Genomic DNA, 24,448 nt, shown 5'->3' on the forward strand with positions numbered 1-24,448 from the left:
GCCCCATGTGACCTCCCCTGTGGAACCCCCCTCTCCCAAGGCTCAGTGTGGTTTTGGCACGTAAAACCCTGCTTAGCCCCAGACATCATGTGTAGACAGAGGCCCCACAGAACAAAGAATAGGAATATTTCATTGCTGTAACACAGGAGCTCCCTTACAAAGGGAGCTGGGGGAAAAGGCTCTTAACTGAAACACCACCTGAGTGTTGATGTGATGAATATGGAAGTTGGGAGCAACTCAGCCTGCGTGGCAGGGGGTTTACTGGTAAACGGAGGCAGGGTGATTGAGATAACAAAAGGCTTGACTTTAAAGTGAACTGAGGACCATGAGATGATCCCAAAAGCGTTGTTAGGCACTCCAGTTAGAAGGTAGGTAAAAAAAGGTGAGAATAAATGGAGAGATTGGAAGTAACTAGTGGCAGCCTCCAGGGATCTGTACTTGGACCAATGCTGTCCAACACAGAGACATAGAATGCTCGAACTGGAAGGAACCTTGAGGTATCAAATCCAGTCCCCTGCCCTCCTGGCAGGACCAAGCACCATACAGACCATCACTGACAAGTGTTTGTCTAACCTGCTCTTACAAGTCTCCCATGATGGAAAGTCCATAATCTCCAGCTTTGGCAATTCATTCAGTGCTTAACCACCCTGAAATTAGGGAGCTTTTCCCAATGTCCAATCTAAACCCACCCAGCTTGGCTTTCATAGGGGCTGCTGAGTCCTGGGGCTCCTTGGGAAGAAAGTGATGGTATAGTATGGGCACAGGTGTCTGGGACAGTAGAGTGTAGCTGGGCATCTAGGGGAGCAGGGACAGCTGGGGGGCCCATGGCAGGGTGTCTGGTCAAGCAGGGACAGTTGGGGGAGGGGGAGTAATTGAAGAATCTTTCAGCAAACGAAAAAGCCCAATAGTCCCTGTCGCAAAACCAGGTGCTCCCATCCGGTTTGGGATCAACTTCCAGAAGTGGAAGGCTGTATCCAAGTTCAATGCCTACCCACCGCTTCAGGTAGATGAATTGCTCGATCAGCTTGGGGAAGCAGAATTCACCCTAAGCTTAACAAAGTGCTATTTGCGAATCCCCCTCATGCCTGAGTCCAAGGAGAAGACGACTTTTTCCACTCCCTTTGGACTCTTCCAGTTCCGGAACATGCCCTTCGGGCTGCATAGTGCCCCGGCTACGTTCCAGCGCCTAATGGATCGGCTTCTATGTCCTCATAGCCAATACACCACAGCATATTTGGACCATATAATGATCTATAGCTGCGATTGGCAGACCCATCTACAACGTGGGTCTGCTGTATTGCAGTCCCTCCAAGAAGCAGGCCTGATGGCAAACCCAGCAAAATGCCGCCTCAGAAGGGATGAGACTATCTACTTAGGGTACTCCTTGGGGAAGGGCATGGTACACCCCCGGTGGGGAAGGTCCAAGCCCTCCAGCAGTATGCCCCTCCATCCTCAAAAAGACAGGTACGCCAGTTCCTGGGGCTAGCAGGCTATTACCGCCGCTTCATCCCGGGCTTCTCCTCCATCACTGCCTCTCTTACTGACCTCCTCAAAAAAGAGGTTCCCAACCACATCCCATGGACTCCAGCTTGTGAGGAAGCTTTCCAAGCCCTAAAGGCCCAGCTCTGCCGAGAGCCGGTCCTGCAGAGCCCCGACTTCTCGAAGGAGTTCCTGCTACAGATGGATGCCTCGGATGTCGGGGTGGGAGCTGTGCTCTCCCAAGCTGTGGGAGGCAAGGAGCACCCGATTTTTTATATCAGCTGGAAGCTCTTGCCAGGGGAGAAGGCCTACTCAGTAATAGAGAAAAAGGCCCTAGCAGTCAAATGGGCCATAGACGCACTCTGATGCTACCTCCTGGGCAGACACTTTACCCTCCTCACCGACCATGCCCCCCTGCCCTGGCTATAGGTGATGAAAGAGACAAACCCCAGAATCATGAGGTGGTACCTCTCCCTTCAACCCTTCTCCTTCCAGATCCAGTATCGTGCAGGAAAGGATCATGTGAATGAGGACTTTTTTCCAGGGGAGAAGGAACACAGTTGGGGGAGGGGCAGACCACTCTGGGGGTCTTGTGGTGCGGGATGTGTAGGAATGTGAGAGGGAGGCCAGGCAAGGCAGGGGTTAAACAAGGCCTGTTGGCCCAATCAGCCCCATTTGGTTCACCTGTGGGCAGTGTCAGGCCTGGAGGGGTACAAAAGGAAGGAAGTCATCCCAGTTTGAGGCTGACCAGCCTAGAGGCAGGAGCTGGCTCTGAGGCAGCAGGCCCTGAGCCAGAGCTGCCACCTGGTTGGCTGCCAGAGGATGCAGCCAGGACCCTCTCCTAGGCACTGAAGGGAGTGGGGAGTGCCTCCCCACAAGGGAACCCCTCTCCTGGCAAAGGGGAACTAGTTTCTTGGGGCCATGCCCCGAACTTAACCCGTAGACTCTCAGGTGAGGCTGAAGACCCACCCAACAGGCCCTGGCCAGGGGGCCTAGCCACTAGGCCACCCGGTCCCTGGTGTGAACCACTCACACCTAGGTTTCCACCCACTTCTATTTCTCCTACTAGCTCTTCCCTGTTTGCGAGTAGAAGGTCCATTTGCACACAGCTCCGGTTGGTTCCATCAGCACTTATGCCAAGAAGTTATCCCCAACATTCTCCAAAAACTTCTTGGATTGTCTGTGTGCTGCTGTATTGGTCTCCCAACAAATGTCTGGATGATTAAAGTCTCCCATGAGAACCAGGGCCTGTGATTTGGAAGCTTCACTAAGCTGCCTGAAGAAAGCCTCATCTATCTCCTCTCCCTGATCTGGCGTTCTACAGCAGACACCAACTACAACATCACCTCTGTTACTTCCTCATCTAAGCTTACTGCAAAGACACTCAACTGGATTTTCCCCCTCCTTATACTGGAGCTCTGAGCAATCGTACTGCTCCCTCACATAGAGCGCAACTCCTCCTCCTTTTCTTCCCGTCTGCCCTTCCTGAACAGTTTATAACCCTCCATGACCGTGCTCCAGTTATGCGAATCGTCCCACCAGCTCTCCATTATTCCAACCACCTCAAACTTCTTTGAGTGTGCCAGAGCCTCTAATTCTTCCTGTTCATTCCCCAGGCTTCTAGCATTTCTGTGCAACCATCTTTGAGAAGTGACCTACTTTTTCCTCTCCACCCAGGAAACCTACTTGATTGTTCCCTCCTCCTTGAATTCTAAGCCAACTCTGTTCCCCCACTGGGACTCCAGGGTAGTGCTTTCCAGGGCAGCATTCGCCACCTCCCCTAGGGTCTAGGGACCTGGCCAGCATGCCTAAACATGCTGTAAGCCCAGGCCTGCAATGGCTGACCAAAGGGCTGCTCCACCACTGCCTGCCATTCCAACACACAGCAGTGCTGTACCAAGGGCAATGGAGGTATCAGAATGTTCTTACCACCTACAGCACCTGCTCCCTTCCCTATGTTGGCAAAGGCAAAGCATACAAGGGCACAATACCCTTTACCACCTGTGCCATCTTTTTGCCCTTATTCGGCTGTGGACAACTCAATGATTTTTTCAGTGCCTGCTGCTCCTTTGGCACTGACTCTTCCTCAGCAAAAGTCACTTGTTTTGGTGGAGTTACTATTTCAGGTAAAATGCCCTGTAATTGCAGAATAAGATTACAGAAGAAGTGAGGACGCACGGGGCTTTTTGGCTACGTCTACACGTGCACCCAACTTCGAAATAGCTTATTTCGATGTTGCGACATCGAAATAGGCTATTTCGATGAATAACGTCTACACGTCCTCCAGGGCTGGCAACGTCGATGTTCAACTTCGACGTTGCTCAGCCCAACATCGAAATAGGCACAGCGAGGGAACGTCTACACGGCAAAGTAGCACACATCGAAATAAGGGAGCCAGGCACAGCTGCAGACAGGGTCACGGGGCGGACTCAACAGCAAGTCGCTCCCTTAAAGGGCCCCTCCCAGACACACTTTCATTAAACAGTGCAAGATACACAGAGCCAACAACTAGTTGCAGACCCTGTATATGCAGCACGGACCCCCAGCTGCAGCAGCAGCAGCCAGAAGCCCTGGGCTAAGGGCTGCTGCCCACGGTGACCACAGAGCCCCGCAAGGGCTGGAGAGAGAGTATCTCTCAACCCCCCAGCTGATGGCCGCCATGGAGGACCCCGCTATTTCGATGTTGCGGGACGCGGATCGTCTACACTGTCCCTACTTCGACGTTGAACGTCGAAGTAGGGCGCTATTCCCATCCGCTCATGGGGTTAGCGACTTCGACGTCTCGCCGCCTAACGTCGATTTCAACTTCGAAATAGCGCCCAACACGTGTAGACGTGACGGGCGCTATTTCGAAGTTACTGCCGCTACTTTGAAGTAGCGTGCACGTGTAGACGCAGCCTTTGTGTGATTTGGGTTGGGTTGGTTTTGCAGAAAAAAATTCTTGCTTCTCTTTTCTGTACATTTCTTCAGCCACTTAGACAAAGGGGGATCTCCCTCTCCTGCAGTTTTCTCTAGCTAAGCTTTCTGCCACCTGCTTTTTCACCATGTTTTTTCCTTTGAAAGCCCACAGTTATGTTGTCCTCTTTTATTTAATTTGCTTTGTAATCAATTTAATTTGTGTTCAGTTTCTCAAACTGCTCTCTTCACCTTGCCTTCTATTCTCCTCTTTTATTTAATTAGCATGTTACATTCACTTTAATTTTTTTTCAGACTTTTTCTTTTAACCCTTCTTGCCTTACTCATCCTAGTCCAAAATCTCTTGCTGTTGCCTCTGCTTTACACAGGGCCTCTAGCTCAGTGTTTTCCAAACTTTTCAGTAACATGGCACACTTCAATGAGACAAACAGTTCCAAGATACCCACTTTTTTCTGCTGAATCAATTGCTCATAAACGTCATATTTACTTACATTTACTGTGGTTACAGTCTTACTAGAGAGGTTTGCAACATAGCAGTACATACAACAAGCTAAACAAGAGTCAAATGGGCTGTTGAGTAATTGAGTAACTGCTGAAATGTTCAATTCCTTGCGGGGTGGGAGGCAAGTCCAGAGAGTAGACTCCCCTTTCTGCCAGCCCGTTGGAGCTGGGAACCTGCATTCCATATTCAACAGGCTCCCACTCTCCCTCCTCACTGTTCACAGCAAGGGAGGGAGGTGGGCTCTCTGCCAGCCAGAAGCAGTATTTCAGCTTTCACCCAGCATGAAAGCTGACCTGTGAGCTCAACACTTCTCCCTGTAGCAGCTCTGCAAAGAGCTGTGGTGAGGGGAAATTGATGACATTTCATGGCACACTTGGACAGTTCTCATGGCTGGTTGAAAACCACTGCTCTTGCCAGTCTTTCTGCCACCCTATATTTTCTTCAAAAAGCCTTCTTTCCTATTTTCCTCTTGTACTTCATTTGCTTTTTTCCATTTTTGATTTCTTTTTTAAAATCCCTCTCTTTAACCGACACACTTTCTTTGCTTTCATGACCCCCTCTTTTATTTAATTGGCCTTTTTAAGTCCAACAAAGCTATTCTTTTTATCACAGAGCTTTCCCTTCCTTTTTTCCACTACATTTAACATACTTCTGTATCTTTCTCCTTTTCAAACTTTTTCTTTACTTTCATAACGTCACTCCTTACTCAGTCTTTAAAACTTGTTTCTCTCCCAAAAGAGCATCCAAATGCGTCCAAGCATAAGAACACCATGTCCCTGTACAAACATGGAAAAATCAATTAAAAACTTTTTCAAAATAGCCAACAGCACCAGATTCAGACACAACAAAAACTGAAAGATCATAAAACCTCGTCAAAACTTGTATGGCAATGAAAGCTGTTGAGCTGGACACTGCTATCTTGGGTCCTAGCTTAGCTCTGGGGGGTGGGGATTGGGTTCTGATGGGTAATATCAGGCACATCCTTTTTTTCTGGCTCCCTGTGGTTCAGTCTTTTTCAACATTCACTCAGTTATGTCCATGTTGAAGACACTACTTGATTTGGTGATCCTGTCTCTTTTCTGTTTTGTGTGATTAGAAGCAATCCCATCCCAAGCACATCCCATTGTCCTGGCACAGCCAAACCTTGGCATTGCTTTAAGATATAAGAGGACGCTGTATGCTGAATTTGGTGGTCCTACCCCTTGCTGTTTAGGATGCGTTCTTGATCAAATAGACAGACCAGCAAACACATTTTCTAAACTATATAATAGATTAGTTACAGGTGTCCCATCAGCTAATTGCTAAATTATCCACTGGAAAACTAATGTTTTTGAGTGCCTAAGTGTGCCCAGAATCATGGTTAAATTTGCTCCCCACCCCCTATACCGAAATCTGAAATGCTGCCCCTGCTGCTTGCACCACTCACCTTTCCAGTGACCAGAGCAGAACAGGAAGACAGATTCATTTGTCTTCTTGATATAGGCAGGGAGATTCCAGTTGCAGGCCCCACAAGAGTCTGTCTGCTGACCCCAGGCTTTTCCTGTTGGGCAGGACTGAACGCCTTCCCTTGAAGATCTTCCCTTTACACTAGTTAATGTGTCTGAGTCCCACTGCCACACAGGCAAACAATACAGCTGCTCAACTATTACCTGGCCAGGTTGGAAACAGCTGTTCCCAGGGGCATTAATACTGTACCAGCAGCAGCTCCCCAGCATACAACAGAGTCTGAATGCTCAGCACATGGGGAAAACCCTCAGCCCTTCTGTACCAATACTAAGGCACAGGGGAGCCAGGCTCATGCCTAGTCCTATTTCCAGGGTCCTATTGGGGACAAGGAATTGGGCGGGTACAGCCCGCCCATGAATAAAAGGCCCCTCTTAAAGTGAGGGGGGACCCACTAAAAGGATATAGCCCCAAGCGAAGTTGGGGGACAACTAAAAAGAAAAAACAGGAAGAGGAGTGGAGGTCAGAGGTTCAAAACAAGGGAGCCAGAGGGGGACACCAAGCAGAGAACCCCAGACAGTGCCCACTGCTCCTCAAAAGCTTTGAGGGAGCCAGTGGACACCACCAAGAGGAACTCTGCCCAGATTCATGAGCAGAGGGTGGAGCGCAAATAGGCCCCACAGTCACAGGTGTCCCCCTCAGCCAGCCTCCTCTCTCTGGTGTTGTAGATGGCTACTTTAGCCGTAGCCAGGAGGAGGCTGACAAGGAGGTCCCACGACTTAGTGGGGCCATGGACGGGGTGTGCAAAAATGAGAAGGTGCAGGGAGAAGTGCAGCCAGAAACTCAGCAGGAGGTTCTGGAGGAGGTGGAAGAGGGGCTGCAGCCTGGTGCATTTGACATAGATGTGCGCCAGGGTCTCCCTCGCGCCACAGAAGGAGCAAGTGTCCGGGAGTGGGGGTGAACCATGCCAGGTACACACCCGTGCTCACCGCCCTGTGGAGAATCCTCCAACCAATGCCCCAGCAGGCTGCGGGACCAGGGTGGAATAAAGGCTGGCCCACCGGGGCTCCCCACCCTCCGATGGCATTAGAAGGTCCCGCCACTTGTGATTGGGCCAGGATGTGAGGGTGGGGAAATGGAGCGTGTGAAGCATGAGCGTGTACAGATGATGTCTTGGCGCGGTTCAGAAGGGGACCAGCTGCAAGGTGTGCAGCCATCTGGAATGGTGAAGGGGAGGGGGGTGAGGGGATTCGCAGGCCCAGGGGCCCATGGAGAGATCCAGAGGGCCAGGAGTTGCGAGGTGCATCCTCTTGCAGGAACCGGCTGAGGTAAACATGAGCAGCGGGCAGCAAAGCGGCCTTCGCCTCCTCAAGCATGCGCCAGGGAGTGCATAGGGTGGAGAGCCCCATGCACTGGGCGAGTGCCAGGGCCTCCACCCAATCTCCCCGGTCGTAGTCCAGGAGGTCTCCAACCCTGGTGATTCTGCCCAGGACCAACCTCTGGCACACCACGGAGGACTCTGCCACCTGCACATGGAGATAAGGGTTGTGTAGCAGGGGCTCCGCAACGAAGTCTTCCTTCGTGGTGGCCCCCAAGGACCTGGAGGCCGAGAGCAGCTGCCAGGTACGGAGAAGGTCCTGATAGAAGGCCAGCAGCTCCAAGAGGTCTTGCGGATGACCTCTCAAAGGTAAATAAAGGAGCTGCTGGTCGTACTGGCATCCTCTGAAGTGATGGAGGAAAGTGTGCACTAGTGAGCTCCACACTGGACCACACTGGACCATCTGCACTGTTGTGTTAAGGAGTCCCTGCAGGGCCCAGAAGTGGAAGACATGGACCTGAGTGTGTAGGCAGGTCAGGCCCTGTCCCCACTCCTCCAGGGGGAGATGGAGACCTCCTGCAGGGACTCAGTGCAGTCCTGGCCAGAAGAACTCCAGAAATAGCTTCTGAAGGTCAGCCAGGAACTCCGAGGGTGAGTCCAGGGTGTTGAGACAGTGCCAGAGCATGGACAGGACCAGCTGGTTAAGCACCAGTGCCCTCCTGTGCAGGGAGAGACACTGGAGCAGTCCTGTCCACCTCCGCAACCGTTCAGCCACCCTGTCCTCCAAACTCTGCCAGTTTTCCAGCAGGGAGGGATGCGTTGCAGATAGAAAGACACCAAGATAGGGCAGGAGACCCGTGCTCCACCAAATGGCCTGAAGTGCTGCTGGGAGGTGGCCCACCACACATCCAGCTCCAACCATCAGGCCAAAGCTCTCGACCCAGTTGACCCAGGCAGAGGAGGTATGTAACTGCACCAGGTTTCCTGGGTCCCAGACCATAAGAAGCACATCGTCGGCGCATGCTGACAGGATCAGCCGCATCTCTGGCTCACGGAGCATCAACCCCCTTCTACGAAGGACATGGAGGAAGGGCTCAATGGCCAGAGTGGAAAGCTGGCCTGACAGAGGGCAGCCTTGACGTACTCCTCGCCTGAAGCTGCCTGGAGTGGTCACGGTCCAGTTGAGCTTGACCAAGCACTCTTAGACAGTGTACAGCACCCGGAGAAACCCGACGAAGTGGGGCCCGAAGCTGAAGGCCTGCAGAGTGCCCAGGAGATACCTGTGGTCCACCCTGTCGAATGCCTTCTCTTGGTCCAAGGACAGGAGAGCGAATGACAGACCATCCCTACACCCGAGCTCAAGGAGATCCTGGACCAAATAAAGATTGTCAAATATGATACAGCCCGGGATGGTGTAGGTCTGGTCAGGGTGGACCATGTCCTTCCGCATGGACCCCAAGCAAAGCAAGATGGCCTTGGCGATGATCCTGTAGTCGTTGCTGAGGAGCGAGATGGAACACCAGTTCCTGAGATCACGGAGTTCCCACTTCTTAGGCAGCAAGGCAAGCACAGCTCACCTGCATGATAAAGGGAGTACCCCACTTTGTAAGGACTTGGCCCAGACGCTGACTAGGTCTGGGCTGAGGATGTCCCAAAACACGCAGTAGCACTCCATGGTCAGTCCATCCATGCCCAGGGATTTGTTGGTGGGCATGAGATGGAGGGCTTCCAAGAGCTCAGCGAGAGTGAGAGGTAGCTCCAGCCGGTCCCAGTCACCCACACTGACCGAAGGGAGTTGGTCCCAGAGCACTCTGCAGGTGTCGGCATTGGTTGGCTCAGGGGAGAAGAGAGCAGTGTAGAAGGCACAGGCCCTCTCACGCATCTCCACCGGATCTGTGAGGGGGGTGCCATCCTCTGCAAGCAGGCAGAGGATGTGCTTTTTGGTCTCCCTCTTTTTCTTCAGAGTGTAGAAGAAGCAGGAGCCGTGATCCATCTCCCGAAGGAGACAGATACCATGACCTCACAAAGGCCCCCCGTGCCCAAAGGTTGTCAAGGGCCCGGAGCTCGTCCCACTTCTCCCAGTATGTGCCATAGAGGGATGGATCTCCAGGGCTGGCTCCAGCTGCCCTATCAAAGCATGCCACCACCGGCTGGCCCCCCGGGTATAGTCGTGGCAGAAAAGCCACATTCACACCTTTCCCAGATCCCACCACTGCCGCACTGAGGGAAAGGTACACTGCTGCCCACGCCAGGCCAGCCAGAACTCCTGGAAGGATGCCACAAAGCCCACATCCTCTAGCAGACTATTATTAAAGTGCCAATTGGCCAACCCCCACTTCACCGGTGAGAGGGAAGCTTTCATGACCACCAAATGGAGGACCAAGAAAGGGGCTGGCCGCAGGCTAGAGGAGTGGGCTCGCAAGAGATGTTGGCAGGAGATGCAGATGCAATCCAACCGGGAGTGCATTGATTTTTGGGCCACCACCCAGACGTAGGTAAAGATGGTGTCCTCATCCAGATGGTGGCTGCACCAGACATCCACCAGAGAGCAGTGGTTGACAAGCTCCCTGATGACATCGGCAGCAGCCTGGCACTGCTCAGTCCCCATACAGTTCCACTCCTTGAGGGTGCAGTTGAAATCCCCGCCAAGGACCAGGCACTCGCGGGGATCAATGGAATCGAGGAAGGCCACCACCTGCCGAAAGAAGGATGTCCTCTCTGGGCCGGATGTCAGGGCATAGACATTAACAAGATGGAGGCGGAACCCCTCCACCTGGACCCAGAGATACAGCAGGCAGCCCAGCATGACCTCGATGCTCCCCAGCACCTCGGGCTGCAGATCCAGGGAGAACAGGGTCACTAGCAAGGCCCGATGGGCCGAGAGGTGGCTAAAGTAGACCCCGTCTCCCCACTCCAGCCACCAGCTGGCTTCAGCGGCTGGAGTAGTGTGGGTCTCCTGAAGCAAGGTGACCAAGTACCCCCACTCCTGAAGGGGGAGACCTGTGGAGACCCGATCTACAGCCCCTGGTGCTTAAAGAGGCAAAGATGAGCAGCGGCATGTGGAAGGCTGGGGAGGATCCTCACCAGAGGGAACATCAACTGCCCCCATGGGGCCCCGCAGCAAACCGTGACTGACGCCGAAGGTGATCAAGGCATCACAGAAGCTGCGGGCCCACTGGTAGGCCATGGTACCCCTCCTCCTGGTCCTTTTGCCCTCTTTCAGGAGGGCCCTCACGGTCTCCAGGACAAGGTGGAAGTCTCTCCAGTGCTGAAGGGATAGAGTTACTTTGTTCTTGGAGCCACGGATGTCCTCCAGGAACTGGCGCATCTCGACCCTCAAAGTGTCGGGTGTCTGAGCCTCAGGGTCCTGAGTACCCGTTGGCCAGACGTCCTTGCGAGCCCTGCGGCTGACAGGGAAAGTCAGGGAGGGGCTGGGTCCCTGCCATGGGATGAGCGGGGGTGGCGGAGGGAGAGTAGCCCCAGAAAGAGGGTGAGAGGAAGGACACCTCCTGAGGAATCATGGCCTTGGGGGGCAGTTACAGAAAGACGAGGGTCAGGGAAAGGGGTGGGGGTGGGGGTCGTGTGGGGAACAGGGATAATGAAGGTATCAGGGAAGGGGAGAGGGTTGGGGGGAGGGGGGGAGGAGGGCGAAAGGGAGCAGAGGGGGAAAAGGAGGAGGAGGAGGATTAGGAGCGGGAGGGGGCTCAGGTTTTGAGGTAGGGCATTCCCCAAAAGAGGGGCTGGGGGCAGGGGCGGGGGTGGAGCAAGCGATGGGGACGGGGTGGGGGTGAGGCGGGAGTAGGAATGTGGGAGAAGGGGGTATCAGGAGGGGGGACCTTTTCATGAGGCGAAGGGGGGGAAGATTAAAGGTGGAATGCAGGCACCCTGAATTGCAGGCACCAATGGGGTGGGAGGGGCAGCGCTGAAGTTTTCAGTGCCTAGGAAAGTGGGGTACAGGGGAAGTTCAGACTTGCCCGGGGCATCCAGAGGCTCAACAGCCACGGCTGGGAGACCAGTCCCAGACGGGCAGGCAGTCGCTCCCTGCGAAATCCTAGGATGAAGAGGGGTAACAGTTAAGAGGGCATCAGTGGCTGGGGGGAAGAAGGACAGAGGAGGTGGCTGGTTGTGAGCAGCTGGCCCACAGACCTCCAACAACAGGCTGTCCACATCCGAGGAAGCCAGGGTCAACCCTAAGGCCTCGACCTCCTGCGAGAGGAGGGCGAGACCAATGCCCACCTCCTCTGGGCATCCCTCTGCAGTGGTCAGGGCGGCGCTCAAGACAGAGTCGGAGGCGGGTGCAGGGTCAAGGTCGGCTACTGCCACTCCGCTGAGCCCTGGCTCTGGGGTAGGAGCGGTGGCATCTTCCGCCACCTCCACGGTGGCCTCAGCCACCTCTGGCTGATGGTTAGTGCCCGGGGTTCCAACGGGGGGATCAGGGCTGGCAGCCCTCCTGAGCACTTTGCACGGCATGTCCACCCTGTCCTCTGATGGGGTGGAATGCCAGGCGCGCGTGCTTCGCTTCTTCCTTTTCCCCCTCACCAGTCCCCAGTCCCCCGAGGAGGTCCTATTTCCAAGGTTCAGCCAAGGCACCTTGGACATGAGCTGGCACCTGTTCTGTGTTACCATCTCTCCGGGCTCCCAGGGCTAACCCAGCCAAGCCCAATAAGAGACCCCCTGAGCTGAACCCCGCAGGGCCTGGTGCAGAGCTGCAGCTAACGGGCTGTGATTCTCTCCCTCCAGACTGAGAGCAACGGCTGCTTCTCCAGAGAGGTGGGGATAGATCCCTTCCCTGTGAGCCACTCTATGACCCTGGAGGCCATGGCGTCTCTTGTGGAAGAGAGGACAGGTACGACTGAAATCAAGCAGGCCCTGTGCAGTGAACCCCAGAGGCAGAGGGGCTCATGCACCTGTGATAAGGTCATTTCTAGCCCGGCGGCTTTAGAGAGAGTCCAGGAGCAGTGCTTTGGGTGTGGGGACTGAGCTCTGGTTCAGCCCCTCACAGGCGTCGAGCCCTCGTGTGAGCTCAGATCTGGACCCAGAGCCAAACTCCCCACCGCTTGGGGTGCTCAGAGCCAGGGTTCTGGTGGGGCCCATCGTTAACACTGACTGACTCAATGAGCTCCTGCTCAGCCCTGCTCCCAGCCAGGGTCTGCAGGGGTTCTCCTGCCCCAGGCACAGCAGAGCACAGCCGCCTTCCTCTGATTATCCAGCTAGTGTGAAAGACGGGAGTCTGGGCTGGGCCAGTGCTCTGATCTGGTACCGCAGGAGGTGGGACTGCACTGATGTCCTATAACCAAACCCACACTGTCCACCTGCCCCCGGGGGACTCGGTCCAGGTGGGAGTGCCTCTCCCAGGCAGGCGCTTTCCTGCCTCTGGATGGACCAGTTGCTCCAGCAGTTCCAGGACACATGATTGGTTTCCCAGGAAAATCCACCTCTGTCCTCATTTGAAACCCCATGTTCTTCCCACATCGTGCCTTGCAGTTCTGAGCTTGCGGTGGAAATGGCAGCACAGATTGTTATGGAGAGAATTCCAGGGTGCAGCCTGAACTCTGGTGTCACTCCTGGCCCCTGTAACCCCTCGTCCCTCCCTCTCCTGCTAGGAGTGGAGCTCAACGCAACCAAGCGCTGCGGCATCCACACCATGTCTGAAATCGGCACGGTGACATTTGAGGGAGCTGATGACGCCTACAGGGCTGGACTCCCCTACACCGGCCAGGTACTGGGATTCCCAGCAACCCTACGCTCACCCCAGCAGCCACTTCTATTCCTTTCCTGCCTCACACCCATCCCAGCTCCCGCAATTCCCTGCACCTCCTACTGTTCCTGTCCTGCCCTGCCAAACCCCAGCCTCACCTCCACCACCTGCTACTGTTCCAGTCTTGCCACGACACACGTCTAAGCCCCGCAATACCAGCCTCCAGCTCCCCCTGCTGTTCCAGTCTTGCCGCCGCATCCATCCCAGCTCCCCAGTGGGTCCTGATTCATCCGCCAGCAACCCCAGCTGTCTCCGCCCTGCGCCAGAATCCATCCCAACTCAGCCAGTGGTCCCTATCCTGATGCCAGTGCCTCATGTTGTTCCAGTCCTGCCCCGTCTCAGAGGCTGCACCCCAGAATTGTGAGTCTGCCCATTTCTTTCCCTGGCTCAGATGCTCCTGAGGGCGGCAGACAGCTCTGCGCTGAAGAACAAGAAGCTGCAGCTCTTTGTTAGCTATGGAGACGTGAGTCAGAACCAGACGTTCCTGACAGACGAGTCTGGCAGAGCCGCCTTTGCGCTGGACACCTCCAGCTGGACCGGGATGGTCTCTCTGCAGGTAAATGACAAACTTCTGAGCCCGCACAGGGCTCTTCCATCACAACCTCTGTTATAGCTTCTGTGGCTTAGAGTGTTTATTATGGTAGTGCCTAAGGAGAGCCAGGATTGGGGCCCCATAGTACTATGCACTGCACACGCTCAGGGTATGTCTACACAGGAAAGTTATTCTGGAATATCTTACTCTGGAACTGAGTATCAGAGAGGTAGTTGTGTTAATCTTTATCTACAAAGACAAGAAGTCCTGTGGCACCTTATAGACTAACAAATTTATTGAAGCATAAGCTTTCATGGATAAAGAACCATTTCTTCAGATGCAACCACTCGGGGAGCTGGGATGGCTGCATCTGACAACACATCTGATGAAGTGGGGCTCTAATCCAAACTACTATGTCTACATAGCAGAATTCTTTCAGGATGAGACTGTCTGTCCTAGGCAAGGAAGTCAATTGCAGATACGTGATTTTAGTTACACCAATTGCACAGGTAAAATCAGTGTATCTACACTCAGCTAACTTGTCTGTCTTAACAGGGTAAGGTCAAAGGGAGAGTTTCCCTCGCCTCTCGCAAAAAGCACGGGGGTCGACTTTGCCCCTGGGAGCTTAATTTCACATGTCCGCAAAATCAAACCCTGGAAGATTGACCCTGAGCAGGTAGATCTTCTGCAGTAGTTTAGATTAAGCCTAAACTATACCAGAGTATCTTATGTTGAAGTATCCCCTATTCCCTGTCTACACAGCCCCTATTCTGAAATAGCTGTTCCGGAACAGGCGCTGTTCCTCGTACGATGGGGTTCACCAAATTTGAAATAAGCCATCCACTATTTTGAAACTATTTTGAAATAGTTGTGTTGTGTAGAAGCTCACACAGTTATTTCGAAATAACTGTAATGTGCAGACATGCCTCCAAATATCAAACTGTCCCAGCCCCAAGTGCCTGGCCGCTGAACAACCAGGACGGATGGTGGGTGGAGGAGAGGAGAACCCCACACCAGAACCATCAGTGGGGTGGTGAAAAGGGCATCTTAGTGCTGCCACCTCTCGCCTCATGACTGTGGGGGTCAGGGGGTGCTAGTTAGGAACGTCATCCCCTTCAGGTTGCTCTGGGAACCAGTACCCGCTGTCCAAAGGTGCCCAGCACAGGGCTCCGCAGCTCAGGGGCTGCCCCATTCTAACTGCTGCGGTTCTCCAGGTCACTGGTACCCACATAGGGTGAGGGGCCATGGGGTGAGCTCCGCCAGCAGCAGCAGAGCCTGCCCGGCCCCTGCAGCATTCCTGTCCTGTGCCGGGCACTCAGCACCCAGCGATCACCATCACTGTCTCTGTCCCCCAGGGGCACTTCAAGGAGGTGGCTGACAGCGCAGGGCATGGTGGAGTCTCTCCCAAGTACTCGGATGCCCATCAACACCTGGAGCCCTTCTACTCCCGGAGCCAGAGCTTCCTGCAGATCCGCTCACCAGGAGACGTGCTGCCCTGCGACCAGGCCCAGCAGCTCCAGGTGGATTATATCATTGCTAGGGAGGCCCTGGGGAACGGGTCCAAGAGCCTGGATGTCGTCTTCCTGGTGAGCCCCAACCTGGGAAACTAAAGTGTGTGCGTGCGTGTGTGTGCGTGTGCGTGCATGCGTGCGTGTGTGCACGCGTGTGTGCACGCACACATATGTATATTTGTGAGAGTATACATGCAAGTGGGCATGTGTACATGCAAGCACGAGGTGTGGAGTCCGCACAATGACCCCACGGCAGAGCAGAACAAAACGGTTCCTTTGAACTGTTAGGGTGGGGCCGGAGAAGGACAGGCCTTTCCTCCCCCTGCAGCCCCACTAAGTGCTCTGGTTCCAATCTGCCCCCAAAGCGGGAGCCAGCTGGCCTGTGGGCTGGGATGCTGGACACACACCTGAGTGTACGTCCTCGCACACCCACCTCTGGTGGCTCAGGCCGTGGGGTGCGGAAGTTTCCCCCTGCCCTGACTCCGGCCTGTGCGACATCCCCACATCAGGGTGTTCGTCCACCCCCTGTACAGCCTCAGGCCAGTGACTCCCGTCTCCTTCTCCACAGGTCGTGGCCAAGGGAGCCATCGCCAGGATCCTCCACAGGGGGCTGGACCTTGGGAAGGGGGCTGGTAAGTGGTGGGGGAGGGAAGTGTGCCTGGAGGTCCCTGCGCTCAGGGGCGAGTGGGGTTGAGTCCCTGGGCAGGGGCTGGGCTGGTGCTGGGTTCTGCTGACTGGGCCTGGCTGCCCCTGGCTGTTCCCCACTGTCCCTAGGGCTGAAGGGCTCCTTCTCTGTGGAGCTGCATGTCGGCACTGAGCTGGCGCCCGCTGCCACGGTGCTGGGTTACGTGGTGCTGCCCGACGGAGAGCTGGCTGCTGCCAGTGCCCTGCTGAACGTGGCCAAGTGTCTCCCGAACAAGGTGAGCCTGGGGCTCGGGGCGGGGGGTGGGGGGGAATCGCTCCTGCCCCACAACTGGAGTCCTGGGCAGTGCGTCACCAGGTGTCTGAGCCCCTCCCTTCCCCGCCTCATGGCAGCACCTGGATCATTGCTCCCCCCGACTCCCCCGTCTCTCTAGTGTGCCTCGCAATCACTGCAGCTCTGTGAGCTGTCCCATGGGGGCACCAAACGAGTCTGGGCTGCCTCAACCCCACCCCTCCCCAGCACCCCCTGCCCCAGCCCCCCAGCCAGCAGGGCCTGGAGCCGGAGTGACACTCAGTGTCTGGAGCTTGGCCACCTGCCTCCCGCTTCCTGTCTCCTGCCCTGGGGGTCTCTCCCTCCCTCTCCCCTGTGACGCCCTGTGCCTGGCCAGGTGAAGCTGGCCTTCTCGCAGGACCGGGCTCTGCCGGGCGCAGAGCTGCAGCTGCGGGTGCAGGCTGCCCCCGGGTCCCTGTGCGCCGTCCGCGCCGTGGATCGGAGCGCGCTGCTCATGGAGCCCAAGGCCGAGCTCAACGTCGACACGGTGAGTCCAGAACAGCTCAGCCACTTGCCCAGCCCCTCCCCTGACTGGTCCTACCCCCTCGCAGGGAGGGGCGATGCACGGCTGCTGGCCCCCGCCCCCCCGAGGTCACCTCTCCCTGACCCCAGGGCTGCTCCAATGGCACTTGGCACCTGGACTCTGTGGGGTTCTCACTTTCCCGGCCTGTTCTCCCATCAGCCCTTGTAGCACCCCTACCTATCCCCTCACCTCGGCTCTGGCTGGGAACTTGGAGCTTGGAGCTGACGCAATGGCCGAGGTAAGCAGAACTCGCTCTCCAGGGCGGAGCTGGTCCCTAGGGGCAGGGAACAGCTGCCAGGTGCATTGTGGGAGGCTCCACCTTCCTCTGCAGCAGCAGCAGGATTTGCCCCTGGATTCCCACTTGGCCCCGCACTGTCACCTGCCATCCAGGGGCTCATGGGCCCTGCACACAGTGAGCCAAACTAACGTGCCACATGGGGCAGCAGGAGACAGGACTCGATGGGCCAGGAGCTGAGCCACATGTCCCCTGTGCAGCTGCATCTTCACCACCTTGTCTTCCTTCCTTCTTTTTACCTCTGGACTAACCTTTATAGATTCAGAGAAGATTAGGGGTGGAAGAGATCTCAGGAGGCCTTTGAGTCCAACCCCTTGCTCAAAGCAGGACCAGCCTCAACTAAAGCATTCCAGCCAGGGCTTTGTCAAGCCAGACCTTAAAAAGCCTGTAAGACTAGAAATTTTGCCAACTACTGAGGCAACCACTCCAGTGCTTCACCACTCTTACAATGAATAATTTTTCTAAGATCTAATCTAGATCTCCTCAACTGCAACTTGAGACCATTGCTTTTTCTTCTGTCATCTGCCATCACTTAGGCTATGTCTAGATTGCGGGCTTCTGTCAGGACCCCAGAGGTCTCCTGACAGATGTCTGCTGCTCCGGGAGCCTTCTGTCGACATCCTGGTCATCCTCATTCTATGAAGAAGAAGGGAGGTGTCAGCAGAGGGAGTTTTCCTGACCTTTGGCCCCATCTCTCCTGACAGAATTGTTGGCAGGAGATATGCAAATGTTTTGTGCAATTTGTGTATCTTCTGCTGACAATTCTCAGCAATCTAAACATAGCTTGAGAATAGCCTGGATCCTTTGTCCTTCAGGTAGTTGAAGGCTGCTAGCAAATTCCTCTTCATTCTTTCTGTAAATTCACAGGACCAAGGCCGAACAGGATGATAGGATCTGCTTCAACACAGAGACAATTAGTGATAATTGCACTTTATTAAGCTTATCTACTGCTATTTACTCCAGATTCAAATTCACAAGGTACACATTAGGAAGCAAGAATTACAACAGAAATGTATGTGACTGGATAGGAGGTATTTTGCCATGTCTCTTCTCTGTCACGGGGAGTTCCAGTCACAAAGCCCCTCACCTCAGGGCTGTGGCAAATGTTGCTTTGTCTGGGGAAATCGCCTGAGGCACCCCTGAGGCGGAACTCAGCTAGGCGCAGGACCTCACCATGGTTTTATCCCTTAGCTGTTTACTGGGTCTACGCATACTGGCTCATTGCCACTTTTAATGTTCTTATGGGGCTGAAGCTAAGGTTGCCCTGGTTACTGGTTTCTCTAAGTTCCCACATCTAAACAGAGGTGTCTGGGCTGATAGAGCTAGCTGGTGTTTATGTTTGTGGGGTTTAAGGCTGTAACAGATTGCAACACAGGGATGTGTCACAGGAATGCAAGTTTCCACTCATGCTCTCTGAGGCCTTTAGGCTTGCAAACAGGCCTGCTGGCATGTTACACAACACTTTTCTGCAGACAAAACAAATTGTGGTATGCTGGGTCACTGTGCATCAGAATGCTAGTGTGAGGACCTAGTGTGTTGACAGTGTGGCAAAAGGGACACATTGAGTGTACCGGCAAATGAAAGAAAAAGAGGGCTGTGGTCTGGGCAGACCTAAATGGAAAATCTGCAAACCCTTGAGCAGAGTCAGGATGATGAAAGTGACACCCTGTCTGAAGAAGACAAGCCACTCCACATTCTGTCTTTGGCCTCAGGCTCACATGAATACTGGGTAACTCCACTGTTGGACAGCAAACCTGTATGCATGGAACTGGGCACTCGTGCAGCAGTTTCTCTGATCTCAGATATTGTATATAAGGAAAAGCTAAAGCACCTGCCACCAAAGGCAATGAAGATCGTTCTGAAGACATATATAGGAGAAGCTGTACCCCATTGGGGACTACTGATCTTAAGATGGAGTTCAGTGGACAGACTGATGAATTTTCTGGGCTGGATGGACCTTTGGTCTGACCCAGTATGGCCGTTCTCATGTTCTTATGTTCACTGTTCGTAGTGGAAGCCTTAATGGATAGATTGTGGCTTAGGAAGATCCAGCTGAACTGGGCAGAAGTGCTCCAGATGATTGAAGAAGAAACAGGCAGGGCAGGGGTTACACAGGGCCTGTTGGCCCAATTGGCCCCACCCCAGGTCACCTGCAGCCAGTGTCGGGACTGGAGGAGTATAAAGGGAGGGAAGCCAGGTCTGTTTGGGACTGACCAGCCAAAACGCAGGAGCTGGCTCTGAGGCAGCAGGGCACAAGCCAGAGCTGCCTTCTGGTCGGCCACCAGAGGGCACGGCCTCATGCCCCTCCCCCAGGCACAAATTGGGGGAAGCCCCTCCCAGGGAACCCCTCTCCTGCCGGAGGGGGAACTAGGTTCTTGGGGCCATGCCCCAACCTTATCCAATAGACTTTCAGGTGGGGATGAAGACCCACGCCCCAGGCCCTGGCAAGGGGGCTTAACCACTAGGCAACCCTGTCACTGGTGGGAACTGCTCACACGTGGTGGAGGATGTGAGTATAGCCCCAGCCCTGTGGAAGGTCCATCCTGTTGTGACAGCCTTGGACCCAGCAAGTGTGAACCACTGAAGCGATGGAGCTTCTGCTGAAGTGGATGGTGAAGCAACAGGCCAGCAAGCAGCAGCAGCTGCTCCAACAGATGGCCCAGCAGCAGCAGCGGCAGCTAACTGGGAAATTAGCAACCCATCAGCAATGCCTGATGCAGCAGGTGACTTCCCTGCTATAACCCTGAACCCCGGATGGGCCGCCAGCACCAGCACCAATCAAACTCACAAAGATGGGCACGGGGGAAGACCCAGAGGCATTCTTGGAGATGTTTGAGAGCATGGCCACCATAGCCCAGTGGGCCTGAGGGCAGTGGGTGGCCATCTTGGCACCTTACCTGACAGGGATTGCCCAGACTGCGTATTGGGCACTGGACGCAGTAGCTTCTCAGGACTATACCCAAGTCAAGGCAGCCATCCTGGATGCCCTGGATATCTCTGAGGAGACTTTCACCAGCGCTTCCATGGGGAAGTATGGCCCCCTAGATCCCAACCCCGCCTCATTGGCCAGAAACTGCCAGATGCCTGCTGGAGATGGTTGAAGCTTGAAACAAAATCCAGGGTGCAGGTAGCTGAACAGATCCTGCTTGAACAGTTCACCCAGATTCTGCCCTTTGGGGGAAGGGAATGGGTGATGAAGAACCACGCGGAACATATGACTGCAACCATCCAGTTTATGGAGAATTATCTAGCAGCCAAGTCCTCAGGGATGACTCCCTCTCTAGGCCCCAGGTCAGCCGGAGGCACCCCAGCACGAGTGACTGAGGGGGGCCAGGAGTCACAAGGCTGGGGTGGGCTGCGGTGCCTGCTGCTCTCCCCTGGGCCCTGAAAGACTCAGAGCTACTGGGCTAACCCCGGGACCTCGGACCAGCCCACCAGCTCCTCCGTAGGGAAACCAGCCGCCCCTTGGACAAGGTACAAGCAACCCCACGCACGCCCCAGCCTGGAGATGCTGTTTCACATCCATCCCCACCCCAGGTCCCTCGGGGAGTCCCCCCAGAGACTCCCCAGAACAGGACTCCTGCTTCACATGCAGGGGCGTTGGCACCGGTCCTGTGACTGCCCATACACAGACTGCAACTTTGGGAAGCTCTGGACCCCACAAATATGGGTGCACTCCCAAGGCCCTGCCAAGCTGACCACCCCTGTGTATGATAATGGGACAGAGGCAATTGGGCTGACTGACTCAGGGTTTGCCCAGACCCTGGTTTGGCAAACACTTGTGCCTGATGTAGGGTTCCCTCAATGCACCCTCAGGCTGCAGTGCATCCATGGGGTTGTGAAGGCCTATCCCTATGTCCGGGTAACCCTACGGGTGGGAACGCATGAAGAACCAGCGATGGTCAGCCTGGCCCCAGCCCTTGCCTATCTGGTGATACTGGGTAGAGACTGGAGACATTTTCAAGAACTGCTAGCAAGACTTGGGAAGACTTCTGCTAGGGAATGGCAACCCCAGTCATTGAGCATGGTAAAAGGCAGAGCCACAACTCTGGCTGGAATAGAGGAAGTGGTGGACTCGGGGGAAGGGACTTCCCAGGGGCCAGCAACAGCCCAGGTGGACCCAGGTCCCTGCTGCCACCCCCACTGCCTGAATCTGCAGTCCTTGCACGACCCTCGGACTTTGAGGGGGAGCAGTGGGCAGATGAGATGCTGAGCCGAGCATACAATCAGACAGCAGTAGTGAATGGGGAGACCAACGGATCCCATCCAGCGGGACAGGTCCCCCATATCGAAATCCAGGGAGACCATTTCCACCATGTAGAGAAGGACCCACAGATGAGAGAAGTGCACCATCAGCTCCTGGTTCCTTGACCATATTGGAGAAAGGTCATGTGGCTTACCCATGCCATCCCTATGGTGGGACACCTGGGAAGAGACAAGACGCTGGCTAGGATCCTCACCCACTTCTTTTGGCCCAGGATCCAGAGAGAGGTTGCAGACTTCTGTGCCTCCTGCCTAGAGTGCCAGCTCGCAGCACCTCGGTCTGTGGAGATGGCTCCATTAGTTTCCCTCCCACTTGTGAGTACACGCTTTGAGCTGATTGACATTGATATAGTTGGCCCTCTGGAGAAGAGTGCCACTGGATACTGGTTCATCCTCATCATTGATTATATAAGCCGGTAACTGGAAGCCATGCCACTATGCTCGAGTGCCAAGAGGGTGGCAACTGAGCTCACGAACATCTTTGTTCAGGTCGGGGTCCCTCAAGACATCCTAATGGATCAAGGGATAAACTTTATGTCTCAAATGGTGCAACAACTTTGCTGACGGTTAAAAATCAAGACACTCTGGATGTCCGTCTACCATCCCCAAACTGACAGACTAGTGGAGTGCTTGAAGGCAATGCTCCGCAGGTTTGTGCTGGTGGATGCACTTCCCTGGGACCAGTTCCTCCTACCCCTCATGTTTGCTGTTTTGGTGGTGCCCCAGGCCTCCACAGAGTTTTCATCCTTTGAACTCTTGAATGGAAGGTAACCACAGGGGATTCTGGACCTAGTAAGGGAGATGTGGGAGGAGCAGCCCTCCCAAAGCACTAACATGGAGCAATCTACGAAAGAGGCTCAAAACTCTAGATACACTTGCCCAAGAGAACCTCCTCCAAGCACAGCAGGCCCAGGAGGCAACTTACAAGCAAGTGTCCATGAGTTTCAGCTGGAGGATTGAGTACTACTGCTACTACCAAGTACAGACTCCAAACTCCTCACCTGCTGGCAGGGGCCTTATGAGATCATCCAGCGAGTGGGTCCAGTGAACTACGAGGTGAACCACCCACGTAAGCGTAAGCAGCAGGAAAGGTTACTAATCACCCCTTACCCACCAGATCCAGAACAGTGGCCCCAGGCAGTAGAGGTGGTAAACCCAGGGGAGGTCCAGATTGGGCCCAACTTTATCGCAGAGCAGAGGATTCAGGCCCAGGAGTTAGTTGCCATCTTCTCCTCAGTCTTTTCGGCAATACCCAGTTGAACTCACCTGGCTGTCCACCTTATTCAGACCAAACCTGGAATTAAGGTCCTGGAGATGCCCTGACCGCTTCCCCAGAAGTTGAGGGAGGTGATGAAGCAAGAAGTGCAGTCAATGCTAGCACTGGGGGTAATCGAGGAGTCGTTCAGCAAATGGAAAAGCCCAATAGTCCTAGTTCCCCAAGCTGGATGGGAGCACCCGGTTTTGCATCAACTTCCGAAAGTTGAATGCTGTGTCCAAATTCGATGCCTACCCAATGCGCACAGACAGATGAGCTGCTTGATTGGCTTGGGGAAGCAGAGTACATCACTACCCTCAACTTAACAAAGGGCTATTTGCAAATCCCCCTCATGCTTGAGTCCAAGGAGAAGACGGCTTTCTCCACTCCCTTTCGACTCGTCCAATTCCAGACCATGCCCTTCGCGCTGCATGGTGCCCCAGCTACATTCCAGTGCCTAATGGACTGGATTTTACATCCCCATAGTCAAACCACCGCAGCATTTTTGGATGATATAGTGATATATAGCCACGACTGGCAGACCTACCTACAACATGTGACTGCCGTATTGCAGTCCGTCCAAGAAGTGGGCTTGACAGTGAACCCAGCAAAATGCCGCCTCGGAAGAGATGAGACTTAGGGTACTCCTTGGGGAAGGTCATGGTACACCCCCGGTGGGGAAGGCCCAAGCCCTCCAGCAGTATGCTCCTCCATCCTCAAAAAGACAGGTACGCCAGTTCCTGGGGCTAGCAGGCTATTACCGCCGCTTCATCCCGGGCTTCTCCTCCATCACTGCCTCTCTTACTGACCTCCTCAAAAAAGAGGTTCCCAACCACATCCCATGGACTCCACCTTGTGACAAAGCTTTCCAAGTCCTAAAGGCCCAGCTCTGCCGAGAGCTGGTCCTGCAGAGCCCCGACTTCTCGAAGGAGTTCCTGCTACAGATGGATGCCTCGGATGTCAAGGCTAGGAGCTGTGCTCTCCCAAGCTGTGGGAGACGAGGAGCACCTAATTCTTTATATCAGCCGGAAGCTCTTCCCAAGGGAGAAAGCCTACTCAGTAATAGAGAAGGAGACACTAACAGTAAAATGGGCCATGGACTCACTCCGATGCTACCTCCTGGGCAGACACTATACCCTCCTCACCAACCATGCCCTCCTGCACTGGCTACAGCGGATGAAAGAGACAAACCCCAGAATCACGAGGTGGTACCTCTCCCTCCAATCCTTCTCCTTCCAGATCCAGCATCATGCAGGGAAGGATCATGGAAATACAGACTTTTCTCCAGGGGAGACGGAACACAACTGGGGGAGGGGCAGACCTCTGTGCGGCTCTTGAGGGAGGGGATGTGTAAGAGTGTGAGAGGAAGGCTAGGCAGAGCAAGGGTTAAACAAGGCCTGTTGACCCAATCAGCCCCACCCTGGTTCAGCTGCAGCCAGTGTCAGGCCTGGAGGAGTATAAATGGAGGGAAACCAGGCCAGTTTGGGACTGACCAGCCAAGAAGCAGGAGCTGGCTCTGAGGCAGCAGGCCCCAAGCCAGAGCTGCCACCCAGTCGACCACCAGATGGCACAGCCTTGTACCCCTCCCCCCAGGCACAAATGGGGGGAACCTCTCCAAGGGGACCCCTCTCCTGCCGGAGGGGGAACTAGGGTCTCAGGGCCATGCCCCAAACTTATCCA

At 54.7% G+C, this 24,448-nt stretch overlaps 1 protein-coding gene across 1 annotated transcript in view; it reads left to right on the forward strand.

The window, feature by feature from the left end:
* Positions 1-24,448, forward strand: part of LOC142002535 (alpha-2-macroglobulin-like protein 1) — a 65,264-nt gene that overhangs the window by 20,560 nt on the left and 20,256 nt on the right. The window contains exons 9-15 of the mRNA XM_074978712.1: positions 12,399-12,504; positions 13,262-13,377; positions 13,808-13,972; positions 15,304-15,534; positions 16,028-16,091; positions 16,234-16,379; positions 16,770-16,919. Coding sequence (XP_074834813.1) covers positions 12,399-12,504; positions 13,262-13,377; positions 13,808-13,972; positions 15,304-15,534; positions 16,028-16,091; positions 16,234-16,379; positions 16,770-16,919 — 978 coding nt within the window. The remainder of the gene's footprint in view (positions 1-12,398; positions 12,505-13,261; positions 13,378-13,807; positions 13,973-15,303; positions 15,535-16,027; positions 16,092-16,233; positions 16,380-16,769; positions 16,920-24,448) is intronic.

This window comes from Carettochelys insculpta, chromosome 28 (assembly GCF_033958435.1).
Source record: "Carettochelys insculpta isolate YL-2023 chromosome 28, ASM3395843v1, whole genome shotgun sequence".
Taxonomy (NCBI): Eukaryota; Metazoa; Chordata; order Testudines; family Carettochelyidae; genus Carettochelys; species Carettochelys insculpta.